Raw genomic sequence first — 13,577 nt, 5'->3', positions numbered from 1 at the left:
GTAATATGTTGCATTAATAGGAATTGGTCTAATTTATGTTGTATTTCCCCAGGGCCTGCTCTGCGCAGTGCCTCTTTCGCCACACGAACGTAGCGTTCAGCCAACCCATTAGCCCATGGGGAGTAAGGGGAGATTAGCGCATGTCTGACCCCTAGGTTACTCAAGAACACCTCAAACTGTCGGGCGGTCAGTTGTGGCCCATTATCTGAAACAAGTACGTCAGGACACCCATGGGTTGCAAATAAATGATACAGAGCCTTAATAGTGGCACATGTGGTTATATTTTGCATTGCCACTATCTCTACCCACTTAGAAAAAGCGTCCACGACAACTAGGAAATACTGGGACCCAATGGGGCCAGCAAAATCTATGTGTATTCTGGACCAAGGTCCAGTGGGCTCTTCCCATTCCACGGGGGCAGTTCGAGGGGGATTGGGCCGTGACTCCTGGCAAGGGTCACACCTGGCTACCCAATGCTCAATATCGAGATCTAAGCCAGGCCACCACAGGTATCCCCTAGCCAACCCTTTCATTCTGACAATGCCTGGGTGTCCCACATGTAACATAGTCAGTACCTTCTTCCTAAGTGTTGCTGGAATGACCACTCTATCCCCCCACAATACACATCCTTTTAGGTAGGACAATTCTAGTCGTTTTGTCTTAAAATCTGCCAGTCCCCTCTCTTCTGGTCCCCCATGCCAACCCCTGTGTATACAATTTATGACTGTTTGGAGAATTGGATCTGATTTAGTATGCTCAGCCACTTCCCTGGCTGAAGTTAGAGGGGTTTCTTCTATTTCTAATAGTAGTACATCCTCAGAAGAAACTGGGTCTTCCCCTCTTTGTGCCAAAGGGCACCTGCTTAGTCCATCAGCGTGGCTTATGGATTTCCCCCCCTTATGGATTAAGGTATACTGGTAACTGGAGAGGAATAGAGCCCATCTAATTAGTCTAGGGGACATGAACGGAGGGGTAGGTTTATCTGAAGGCAACAGTCCCAAAAGGGGTTTGTGATCCGTTATTAATTCAAACCTCCTTCCAAATAAATAGTTATGAAATTTCTTAATGCACGCTATTAAAGCCAGGGCCTCCTTATCCAGCTGGCTATAGTTCCGTTCAGAGGAGGTCAGCGTTCTAGAGAAAAAAGCTATAGGTGCCTCAGTATTGTCTGGCATTACGTGGGCCAATACTCCGCCCACCCCATAAGCCGAAGCATCACAAGTAAGCCTTATGGGCAAGACCGAACTGTACTGCACCACCACGCTATTAGAAGTCAATAAGTTTTTTATTAGAGAAAATGCTTCGCGTTCAGGTCTGCCCCAGGTCCAGGGAATTCCAAGGGCAGACTAGATGGACCATGGGGTCTTTTTCTGCCGTCAGTCTTCTATGTTTCTATGTTTCTATTCCCTTCTGAAGGAGTCGGTGGAGGGGTTCTGCGACCGTTGCCTTCTGTCTCAAAAAAATAGAATAAAAATTCAGAAGACCTAAGAAAGCTTGTAGTTCAGTCTTATTGGTTGGTTCAGGTGCTTCGGTAATTGCTTTTAATTTATCAGTTGTGGGGTGGATACCCTGACAGTCTATTCTATACCCTAGAAATTCAATGCTTTTGGTGCCCCACACACACTTGTCTGCTTTTACTCTGAGCCCTTTAGATTGGAGGCGTTGTAGCACAGCCCTGATTCTATGGTTCAATTGGGGCATGGATTTAGCCGAAATTAGAATATCATCGAAGTAGGGTATGGTTCCTTCAAGACCCGTTAATACACGCTCCATTAGACTCTGAAATATACCGGGGGCTATGCTCACCCCGAATTGCAACCTGGTGCATCTGAAAGCACCTCTGTGTGTGACAATTGTCTGTGCCAAAGAGGTAGGCTCATCGACCGGAAGCTGCAGGTATGCCTGAGCAAGGTCGATCTTTGCAAAAACCTTTCCTTCTCCTAAGGAGTGTAGGAGGTGCTGAACCACTGGTATGGGATAAGGGTGATGCTGAAGGGCCTTATTTATAGTTGATTTATAGTCCGCACAGACTCTTAACGAACCGTCCGGTTTTAATGGCGTAACAATTGGAGTCTCCCATGGCCCTTGCTCTACAGGGACTAGAATTCCCTGAGCGATAAGTTGGTCTAGCTGGTGGTCTAGTTTGGGCAGCAGAGGTAAAGGAACCCTTCTTGGCTTCAGTCGGATGGGTGGGACCTTTGGGTCTATGGAGAAAGAAATAGGGTCCCCTTTATAAGTTCCCAAAGTGGGGCTGAATACTTCAGGAAACTCTTGTACAAAGTCTGGGGTATCAGAGGGAGACTGAAGCATACATATGCCCGAGATCTCAATCCCTAAGGGGGGCATCCAGGTTAAACCAAGGAGGGAATGCCTTGCCCCATCTACAATTACCAAAGGTAGGGAACATTTTACAGATTTGAATTGTACAGGAATATCAACTTTACCTAATACAGGGATGACATGTCCCTGGAAATCCCTTATAATCAAAGTAGTCTGAGTTAAATTAGATTTACAAACATTTGGCATATACATTTTGAATTTGTCCCAAGGCATAATAGAGTGTTTAGACCCGGTGTCCAACTCTAAATCGCAAGGCTTGCCATTTAGAAGCAGAGAAATAATGATTTTGGTGCCTTGCGTTGCATTTGCGCAATTTACGTAAGTTTGACAGTTACCTCTGTTGTAGTCGCGGTTAGCGGCTGAGTTGTTTTTCCGGTTGAAAGATCTGGGAGGCCGGTTGTCTCGTGCTTGTGGAGCCTGGTAGGAGAATCGCTGTTGTCAAGGGGCGGAAAAAGTTTCTTCAGGCAGGGGAGCCCGGCAGGCCTCAGCGATGTGACCGCGCCGATTGCAGCGGCGACAGATGGCATCCCGGAATGGGCAGCGGAGTCGCGGATGATTTCCCCGGCAACCCGGGCATGGGGCTGGTGGGCGAGGGAATCTTGGTTGTCTGGAGGGGTCGTTCGGGAGCAGTAGGCATGTGTCGTCGGCGGTGGCTGGAGGGCTGAGGTCGTCTGCTGGGTCAGCTGCGGAGGAGATTTTGGAGACGGCATCTTTGCTTACGTGGTTTTGAAGGTCTTTGGCTGCTGCTTCGGCGACCTCGGCAGTCTGGGCGAGTTTAATGACGGTTTGCAAAGTAGGTTCGTCCTCGGTGAGGAATTTGTTACGAACAGTGGCGTTTTTCATGCCGAATAAAATCGCGTCGGTTAGTCGAGCTTCTGGGCTGTCAAACCTGCACTTTGACAGTACAGTTCGGAGTCTTGTGGCGAATTGGTTAATAGACTCAGCTTCTCGTTGAGCCATCCTGGAGAACTGATGGCGGTATACCACAGCCGGCTTCGTGGGTTTGAAGTGACCCGCAAGCTTGGCTTGTAAGTCTGGCCACGGAACGTTCTTGGCTGGAAGCGGATCGGTGAGCGTTTGAACCAAATCGAAGATTTCGGGGCCGCAATAGTTAAGGAAGATGGCTCGCTTTCTGTCCTCTTCGGCGGTCCCCATACCGGCGGCTTCCAGGAAAATTTCGAAGCGTGTCATGTAGGCTTCCCAAGACGATTTTTCGGGGTCGAAGTAGTCGGGTGCTCGGCCGATCTGCGAAGGATTCATCTTGCTCGTAGGTTCTCTCCGGTTCTCGTCGCCAGTGAAAAGTATTGAGACGCCAGACCAAGTGCTAAACAACGGTTCCCTTTATTCAGCTCTTTCTTGCAAGTGACAGTCAGCTGGGAACTCGCCAGCCGGCAATGGGAAACTCAGCTCTATTTATACTCTTGAGGCTCGCGCCAAAAGAGCTGTCCCGCGTCTGAGCCAATCAGACGCAACCTTGTCTTTTCAATCTGCCTGGAGACAGCATTCTCCTCAGGCAACTATTTACATGTCATATTTACATACTTAACAGTAAGACTCACTTCAGCAGTAATTTAAGTCGAATTCACCATTACCTGCCATGGTTGTAGAAGGCTTGGAAGATCTACCTTGTCGTCTCTTGGAATGACAACATGGCTAGATAAGGATGCCAAGGTATCCTGGAGGGCATGTGCCACAGCATCGACTGCTTGGTAGATGTTGTGGCTCTCAGGAGACATTCATTTATCCGGTCAGCCTGGGAGGAAGCCTGCTGTGTTTATTCTCACAAGGCCCCTTTTCCATGTCTTCCTTGACAATCTATAGTTTCTCACGAAACTGATTCAAGGGAATCATCCATAGTCCCAAGAACTATCAGGTACATAACATTACTCAGGATTGGTGTGGATTAGAACACCTCCAAGGTCCCTTCCAGTTTTGTTCTGTTCTGTTTGAGTCGACCACCGTTTACTTCTTCTCTTACTCTCTGCTGCCCGAGAGAATGAGTCAATCCCCTCAAGTATTGGAAGATAGCTATCATGTCTCCTCTAATCCTACTTAGCTCCCACAATTGTTCATGATTCCTGCTGAGTGCAGTTGGTCAGCCAATTGCAAATCTATCTGGTGGTGATGCTGCCTGTCCAACATTTTTAGAGTCATCCAATTTAGGGTCACCTCAGGTATCTGTTATTTGCTTTCAGTTTCTTTAGCTGCTGTCAAATATGGACAGATGTTGTAATGGCTCTTTTCAAGGCTGCCTTCCAGAGATAGTGCCTGTCCTTTGCTCTAGAGTTCTCTCACTCCATTTGAAAGAAGTTCTCTGTTTTTCCATGATATTGGAGCCTTTTGCCAATATTTGCAGCTATAGTACCTCCCCCTTTATTGACAGAATCCAGTTGGTCAATGCACCTTCCTGGAATATATAAAATTGCTGTTTACGTGATCTTTTTTTTGTGTGTATGCGAGCAGCATACAGCCTGGTGATCTATGAAGCTTCTTTCTTCTTTCGAATAACGAACAGTGCCATTAAATCTGACAAGTGAGTAAGTTTTTTTCAAAGAATTAGATGACTTTTAGGAAAGGGACTAGAATTTCTTGCTTTTCTTTTGGGTGGTTAATTCTATTTAGTGTAGTTAGTTCTATTCCAGGCTAAACATACATAAAGAGACAACCATTTCTTCAGCCGTAGTAGGAAATATCTGCTAGAGTTTGATATACAGAGAACAAGGGTGTATTATAATTTATGGTTAGGAAAGAGTTCCCCAACCTTTTCAGCTGTGTGTTGTCATTGTGGGGGGTGGGGTGTAGAAGGTTATCTGTTTGTGTGGCAGGCACACAGGTTTGCTGTTTGCGTGAGTGGGGAATGTGTGTATGCTCACACACTCAATTGCCACCTCCACAGCCCAGATCTAAAAGGCTCAAGGCTTGGAAGTGGGCATCCCTGAGTTAGGGGAATGTAGTTGTTGTAAATAATATTTCTTAGGTTAGCCTTTGTGTGAAAGAAAATAGGAAATCCCAATAACCTGAGTTATTGGGTTCAGAGGCAGAAGCTGAAAGTGTGCCTTTTTGTCTTTTCAATTGCACCTGACTTTTTGTAATATTTATTTATTTATTTTATTTATTTAATGATTGATTGATTTTGTCCAATACACAATGAGGGTTTTAGTGGGTATACACAAAGTAAAACACATGATGAAGGTTATAGAGGAGATACTCATAGTAAAATATATCTAAGAAAGAAGAGAAGAGAAGATATAGGAATAAAACATATCAATGAAAGAATAGAAGAAGAGATATAGGAATAGAAGAAAGGAATAGGAGATATAGGAGAGCAATAGGACAGGGGACGGAAGGCACTCCAATGCACTTGTACTCGCCCCTTACTGACCTCTTAGGAATCTGGATAGGTCAACCGTGGATAATCTAAGGGTAAAGTGTTGGGGTTTGGGGATGACACTATGGAGTCAGGTAATGAGTTCCATGCTTTAACAACTCAGTTACTGAAGTCGTATTTTTTACAGTCAAGTTTGGAGCGGTTAGTATTAAGTTTAAATCTGTTGTGTGCTTTTGTGTTGTTGTGGTTGAAGCTGAAGTAGTCACTGACAGGCAGGACGTTGCAGCATATGATCTTGTGGGCAATACTTAGATCATGTTTAAGGCATCTTAGTTCTAAGCTTTCTAGGCCCACAATTGAAAGTCTAGTCTTGTAGGGTATTCTGTTTCGAGTGGAGGAGTGAAGGGCTCTTCTGGTGAAGCATCTTTGGACATTTCTCCCTTAGACTCTCCACGATTGACCTCTCCAGGTTCCTAAGAGGCCAGTAAGGGGCGTACATAAGTGCACTGGTGTGCCTTTCGTCCCCTGTCCAATTGTCTTTCCTTTCTTTCACCTATCTTATATATTCTCTTCCTTTCATATATCCACTCCTCTAAATTCACTTTCACCCTCATTTATATTACCACATGTCTATTTTTCTTCCTATGTATTTGTGTATTGGACAAATGAATAAATAAAAATAAATAAAATAAAATTTTCAAGGGTGTTAATGTCTGAGATGCGATATGGGTTCCAAACAGATGAGCTGTATTCGAGGATGGGTCTCCCTTCCTTGCTGCTCTGACATTATTATTATTATTATTATTATTATTATTATTATTATTATTATTATTATTATTAATTAGATATGTATGCCGCCCCTCTGCGAGGACTCGGAGTGGCTCGCCTGCCTTCCACGTGGCCTTCCACTTGCCTGCCTTTGCAAGGTGGCTGGGGGGAGGACGACAACTAGAAAGGCACGTGAAAGGCAGGAAAGCATGTCAGGGCTGTGGATGGGGAATGGAGTAAGGAAGGCAGGTTGGTATGATGGTGAGAGGCTGGGCAGCTAGATAGACTGCGACTTCGCAGGCTTACCTGGCAGGCAGATCAGGGGCGCAGGGATTCAGGAAGGCAAGCTGCAGAGCAGAGACTGGTCAGGGCAGGGTGAGTGAGCGGCGACCAGGGGAGCAGTTCGAGGGCATGGCCAGCTAGCCATCGCTACTGGTTCTGCAAACCACCGATGACCACTGCTACCGGTACAACTGATCCAGTCTCAACTGGGAGCATTTCACCCCTGCTCCAAAGTCCTTGAAGGGCCATCTACAAAGTATTTTGTATTTTGATTTTTTTTTTGGTCAATGTGTAAAACAGAACTATGTTGGTTGAGATTTGGAGTTGCCAATTGTTTGACCATTCTGACAGATAGTCAAGGTCTTTATAGGGTAGGGTAGTCATTTTAGTCTTAACCATAATTTACAAGAGAGGGCTTAGTACACCAAGTTCCAGAATAGGATTCTGGAATAAGTTGGAAAACTACAACAGAGATAATATATAACAATGCTGTATTGGAAACCTTGGAGAAAATCTACTAGCAATTCTGTGTAAAACTGTCCATTCACTGAGCAACGGGATCCGTGATCAAGAGTTCTAAGCGGTTCTCCTAAAATGTTCTTCATATATCATGGAGAAGAGCAAAGTTGACCAAGTCATTCCCTGCTCACCACTGAGGTTCTCAGCAAAAACGTAGCACCACCATCATAATAAACTAATCATAAATTGGCATAAAACTGGGTTTATACAGTAATTGAATAATTTCCTCTCGATTGTAATTAATTCCAGGTCCACAGACTCATCCTACTGTTGCAATGCCTTGTCTGCTATGCCCTTCTCTCCTGTGCTGCCTCCTCTTCCTCTTCCCACTAGCCCCTGGTTCTGCTTCCAATGAGGAAGTGGTCATAACCAGCAGTGGCCCTATTAAAGGCAAACAGATCCTATCTGACTATGGATATGTGACAGCCTATCTAGGCGTTCCTTATGCTGAGCCTCCCCTGGAGAAGTTGCGTTTCCAGAAACCTCTCCCACATCAGCCATGGAATCAAACATTGGAAGCCACCAGCTTTGGGAATTCCTGTCCTCAATTTATTTTCCGGGGTGTCCCTGAAACAGAGTTATGGTCTTCCAAAACAGCACTGTCAGAAGATTGCCTTTCTCTCAACATCTGGGTGCCACACCCACAATCTTCTTCACCAGTGCCAGTTATGGTCTGGATACACGGAGGGGGATTTTTATTAGGCACGTCTTCGGTGGACATCTTCAATGGGACACATTTGGCTGCCACTGAGAACGTCATTGTGGTCACCATCAATTATCGCTTGGGAGCCCTGGGCTTTCTTTACTTGCCACCAGCTGCTCCAGGGAACCTAGGCTTATGGGACCAACAGCTGGCCCTGAAGTGGATAAAAGAGAATGCAGCTGTCTTTGGGGGAGATCCTTCTCAGGTGACCATTTTTGGAAGCAGTGCTGGAGCAGCTTCTGTGAATTTCCACCTTCTCGCACCAAAAAGCCAGGACCTTTTTGCCCAAGCGGTGATCCAGAGTGGAACAGCCAATGCCTACTGGGCTTGGAGGACTTCTAAGGAAGCTAAACAAAAATCACTGGAATTTATTCATCTGCTAGGTTGCTCCGAGGACAATAATATCAGCATAGTGCATTGTATGCAAACAAAAAATGTTTCTGAACTTATTCAGCATGAAATAGCTTTGTTGCTCAAAGGTGGCTTCATTTTGAATATTCCCTTCCGGCCAACCATAGATGGGGACTTTTTGCTTGGTGAACCAGAAAATCTCATGGAGGAGGGGCAAATTCAGGTCAAACCAGTCCTCATAGGTGCAACCTCTGATGAAGCGGCTACATATGTCCACAATGTTTTCCCTAACATCACTGACAATCTCATCAATCAGGAGCAGCTTCTGAAAGGGATAGGGCTGTTGGTGCCCAACGCAACTGAAGATTTTATTCGGACAATTGCATTGAGATACAGTGAAGGACAACACGGCCCAGCACAATACCGCTCCACTCTGTCCCACTTCTATACAGATCAGATGTTTTGGTGCCCATTGTGGGAAGCTGCAGAAAATATCAGGAAAACTGGGAGTCCTGTATATGCCTATTTATTTGCACATCGCCCTTCATGGACAACCTGGCCTGAATGGATTGGGGCATCTCACTGTGATGAAGTGCTTTTTGGTTTTGGAACCCTTGAATCAGTTTTTCACATCAATCAAACCTACACAGAGGCTGAAGCCAGACTGAGCCGTAAGATGATGCACTACTGGGCAGAGTTTGCCAGAACTGGGTAAGCGGTTCACTTTATTTCTATAAATTTATGTTGCAAACCACCACCAACTCTGCCATTCAATGAATGCACTTTATATCTAAAGTAATGTAACCCTAAATAACCATATTAACATAGAATATTGCTTGTTTCCATCCATGCAAGGCGCTTACTTGAGGCCACATAATTGTAATCCTGTGCAAGCCTTGGTGGGTGTGGCTTGGTGGAGGTCATGTGACTGAGTAGGCATGGCCAACTTGATGTCACTCACTGCAAGATGAGGTGTCACCATCCCACCAAGGCACACCCACAGAACCGACAGAAAACTTCGGCCAAGTCTTCTGGTGTTGAACCTGGCTGTTTCTTGTCTCCTTCTCATGTTTGTTCTCCATGTATGAGCCCGAGGAGAGAAGGAGCGAGTGGGAGGGGCGGGGGGGGGAGGGGTCAATCAGTGGTGTGATTTACCGGTTCTCCAAACTGCACATAGTCACCGCCCACTGTTCTATAGAAACCTGTCTAAACCTGATGAATTTCACCCCTGCTCTAGTCAATTCTGGAGAAGAGCCTGTCCAATTGCTTCCTAAAAACCTCCAGCGAGGAAGCACTCACAGCTTCTGAAGGAAAGCTGTTCCACTGATCAATTGTTCTCACTGTCTTGAAAATTCTCCTTATTTCTAGGTTGGTCCTCTCCTTGATTAGTTTCCATCAATGGCCCTTTCTTTCTCCACAGGAATCCCACTGGGTCAGCAGCCTCCAAGGATGAGTGGCCACTCTATAATGCCACAGAGCAGAATTCCTTCCTTCTTCATATTGAGCCATTCCAGGAAAGGGTGATAGAGCACTGTGGGTTTTTAAAGACCCTTTTTTCAAAGGCTGAAGAGACACGTAAGTTCAGCTTTTAGTTCTGCCCTTGGAAGGGAGTAGTGCTTGATGAAAAAGATATTTTAAAAAAATCATTTATATATCAAATATAGAGATTGCCCATCTCACTCCTAGAGCAATCTCTAAGAATTGATTTTATTGCCACTCTTTGCTGAAGATGCTCATTTTATTTTACACTGGGCAATTTTGATAAATATTGTAGAGCAAGCACATTTCATGACATCCAAAGAGTTAGGGCTCTTGTAATGTCCTCTATGTAAGTCTGGTTGGATTGAAATGTTTGATTCTGCCTGTATTGGGTGATCCTAGCTTCATATCACTCAATTTTCCTGGCTGTCGCTGTTATCTGCTGCTTTACAATTTCCAGAGCTTCCTCGATCTTTCTTGTACTAAGCCAGTACTTTTTTGTCAAATAGTCTTTGATCTTCTGATTGTTCAGTTTCTGCTCCTTAATGTTCTTCAAATTACTTGCATTTGATCTCAAGCTTTTGATTTTCAGTTCTAGTCGGATTTTCCATTTTGGTTTTCAAGGTGGTTTTCCGATTGGTTTCTGTTGCAGTAACCCTAGTTCTTCAGTTACTATCACAGCTGTACTGTAGGCAAGCTGATTCAATTGTTCAATTGAAGTTACATTGACAGTTGCAAGTGCAGAGTTAATATCTTCCATCAGTGGGGTAAGTCGTTTCTTGCTTATGTTTTTTAAGGCTGGCAGTCTCTTTCGCTCTGCCTTGGACCCTGCATGAGCAAGTATTTGGTCCTTCAGTTCTTGCTGCCTTTGAGTTATAGTGCCAAGTGTCTCATCTGCAGCTTCTTGCTGTCTTTCCAAGTTTTTATCAGGTTCCAGTTGTGCAGTAACTCCAGATCTTTTACAAATTTTCTGTATTTCTTCTAATTCGACTTCACTGAACATTTGGTTCCTGATTATGAGTCGTTGCTGATCAGCCAGTCGAAGTTCTATTATTTTTGAGTCTGCATGTTCTTGTTTCTATAATTGGTACATCCATCTTTCATATTCATGTTTTTCAGGCTCTGAGTTGTAATAACACTTCACAATTGTGCGATTCTCTGACATTGAGAATTTCTGCCGCTTTTTGATTTGTAAGCTTTGTTTGTTTTGTTCCTGTAGGTCATTTGTCGATGGCTGCCCAGGTTCCACAGCAGCCACCGTGGCCCTTTTTATCCTGGGTGACGACTTATTTTTGTTTCGTCTCTCCATTAGTTTAAATGGGTTAGGTACATTTAGTCTGGCTCCTCTGCTTTGACCATTCCAGCAAGGTGAGACCTACCAGTAGTTTACACTACCACCGGCACAGCTCTCAGCTTCACTGAAGCACACAAGCCCCACTACCACAGCAAGGCATACCCATCAGTGGGGATTATTATTGTTGTTGTTGTTGTTGTTGTTGTTGTTGTTGTTATTATTATTATTATTATTATTATTATTATTATTATTATTATTTTCCGCTTGTTGATATGTTTCTCAGTTGGTCAGCCCAAATCCTCCTCTTCTCCTGTAATAATTTTGTTTTAATTTTTGCTTTTTTCTTGGACCAAATGAATTTGTGTATTGTTTTATTTAGTGTTGTGAAGAGCTCTCTATTTAATTTTATCGGAGCCACCTGAAATAAGAATAGGGAGTTTTAGGGAGTATATTCATCTTTACTATTGCTATTTTATCCATAAATGATTGTTGTACCCATAAATTATCAACGTTGACTCAGCCTTCCATCCTTCCAAGGTCGGTAAAACGAGGACCCAGATTGTTGGGGCAATATGCTTACTCTCTGTAAACTGATTAGAGAGGGCTGTAGAGCACTGTGAAGTGGTATATAAATCTAAATGCTATAATGCTATTGTAATTTTGACCATTTATCTCAATCTTTTTTGGTTTCCTGAGTAAGTTTTACATAATTATCCTATTTTATTGTACTACACTTTGTGGTTAGTTACAGTCCTAAATATTTGAACTTTTAAGTAATTTTAATACCTAATATTTTTTCCAAATTATTATTTTGCTTTACCGTTAGATTTTTTTTTAAAAAAAAATAGCCCTATTGGACTTATTATCAGAGGATGTCTTATTTTAGGGAAAACAAAGTATTATGCCATGAATCATGGAATCCTCAGAATCCTACTTCTAGATTCAGATTCTTTAGTGATAAGATATACACCTTATCTTGATATTTCATTTTTCTCTGTTCTGCAGATAAGTCCGAAGGTGATTCTGTTTAATTGGCTTAGGAAGAAGACAGGAGGTAGGAATCCAGTGCTTGGTAAAAATAATAAAGGCGAGATACATATAATAAACAAAGCTAAATAAAACTCTCTTATTCTACCTTACTACAGAGAAGAGCATTCCTGGAACCTCTGCTTTTTCTACTATGAAGGGCTGCCACTTAGGTTGAACCTCTTTGGAAATGGCATCCATATCTCAAAGGCACAATTTGAAAACCGAGCTACAGTTTTGTTTCCTCCAGAATAGCGGCTCTGTGTTTATTTCTCTCAGGAATCAATCAAGACTTCTATTTAAAGCCTGGGGAAACGATGACAAGCTGCACCAGAGAACCTTCCAGAAGCCTCTACTGGTAGGTGACTGGTAGGATATTGGAAGACAAATAAGGAGACCACTAAACCCCACATTACTTTTGCTGTTAAAATAATAAATTACTAGGAGTAATTTATTATACAGTGATACCTCCACTTAAAAACTTAATTTGTTCCATGACCAGGTTCTTAAGTAGAAACGTTCTTAAGTACAAGCATTTTTTCCCATAGGAATCAATGTAAAAGCAAATAATGCATGCAAACCCATTAGGAAAGAAATAAAAGCTCTGAATTTGGGTGGGATGAGGAGGAGGAAGAAGAGGAGGAGGAGAGTCTCTGACGAAGGAAGAAAGTGAGGTGAAGGGAATAAAAAAACCCCAAAACTTTAAGGCTTAAAAAAAAGAGGGACTCTGTGGCAGCAAAGTGGAGCATGCACCTCCAATATACCCAGCGCAATGCTGCCTCCCATACACTGCCTCCCATACACTGGCTGCTGCTGCTGCTGCTACCTGCTTCCTCTTCCTTCCCGTGCTGATTGGCTCCCCTCTCCTTTCATTCACTCGCTTTGTAGTTGGTGCCTTTCCTTAGCTGTGCTTACTCCTCAGCTGCCCAGAGAGAAGGGAGTATTTCTTTTCTCTGGGTGCTGGCAGAGGCTTATTCCCTGTCCAAGCACCCAGAGAAAGGAAAATGCTTCATTCGCTCTGGACTGCCAAAGCTTCCTTAAGCACCACCTAAAGGCTCCTCTAGCAGCCCAGATGGCCAGGATTAAAGGGGGAATGGCAGGAAACTGGCCGGGCCTTCGTGCTGCTCTTAAATTTCCTGGGAAATTTTTCTGGGCTCAGGTTCTTAAGTAGAAAATGGTTCTTAAGTAGAGGCAAAAAAATCTTGAACACCTGGTTCTTATCTAGAAAAGTTCTTAAGTAGAGGTGTCACTGTATCTTGATTTGAGACAGGTTTTTAATTAATCCTCCTCCCTCAAAAAGAACCTCTTAATAAATACTGTTTCAATTCTTAGGATAAAAATCCTTGCATTTTCACAACATAAGCACTTCATGCAATATGAAAAAAATAAAGGAAAATTAATAAAGGAAATTTTGCTATAACTTAATGACTCACATATCCTTTTCTCTTACTATTAAAATTTAAAAAATCAACAAAACGGAAAACATG

At 43.5% G+C, this 13,577-nt stretch overlaps 2 protein-coding genes across 3 annotated transcripts in view; both read left to right on the top strand.

Moving 5' to 3' along the window:
• LOC139160210 (cholinesterase-like) overlaps positions 1-13,480 on the top strand; it is a 116,195-nt gene extending 102,715 nt beyond the window's left edge. Inside the window, exon 5 of the mRNA XM_070737848.1 lies at positions 12,251-13,480. The gene's annotated coding sequence lies outside the window, so the exon portion shown is untranslated. The remainder of the gene's footprint in view (positions 1-12,250) is intronic.
• On the top strand, positions 4,780-13,480 carry LOC139160215 (cholinesterase-like). 2 transcript variants are annotated; one of them, XM_070737860.1, is made up of 5 exons: positions 4,780-4,873; positions 7,487-9,002; positions 9,712-9,866; positions 12,070-12,118; positions 12,210-13,480. In XM_070737860.1, exons 2-4 carry the CDS (start codon positions 7,513-7,515, stop codon positions 12,093-12,095), a joined length of 1,671 nt encoding a protein of 556 aa, XP_070593961.1. In that variant the 5' UTR covers positions 4,780-4,873; positions 7,487-7,512; the 3' UTR covers positions 12,096-12,118; positions 12,210-13,480. The 2 variants fall into 2 exon arrangements, with proteins under 2 accessions (XP_070593961.1, XP_070593962.1); XM_070737861.1 differs by having other exon boundaries at positions 4,798-4,877.
• Positions 13,481-13,577: the final 97 nt, after the last annotated feature.

This window comes from Erythrolamprus reginae, chromosome 2, assembly GCF_031021105.1.
Source record: "Erythrolamprus reginae isolate rEryReg1 chromosome 2, rEryReg1.hap1, whole genome shotgun sequence".
NCBI lineage: Eukaryota > Metazoa > Chordata > Lepidosauria > Squamata > Dipsadidae > Erythrolamprus > Erythrolamprus reginae.
The sequence above is the reverse complement of the archived record's forward strand: the minus strand, read 5'-3'. Positions and strand labels throughout refer to the sequence as shown.

Excerpts from the sequence above, each read along its gene's own strand:
- LOC139160215 (XM_070737860.1), top strand. The coding sequence starts at position 7,513 with ATGCCTTGTCTGCTATGCCCTTCTCTCCTGTGCTGCCTCCTCTTCCTC. Across the intron at positions 9,003-9,711 it reads GCAGAGTTTGCCAGAACTGG|GAATCCCACTGGGTCAGCAG; the intron begins GTAAGCGGTTCA and ends CTTTCTCCACAG. Across the intron at positions 9,867-12,069 it reads TTCAAAGGCTGAAGAGACAC|ATAAGTCCGAAGGTGATTCT; the intron begins GTAAGTTCAGCT and ends TCTGTTCTGCAG.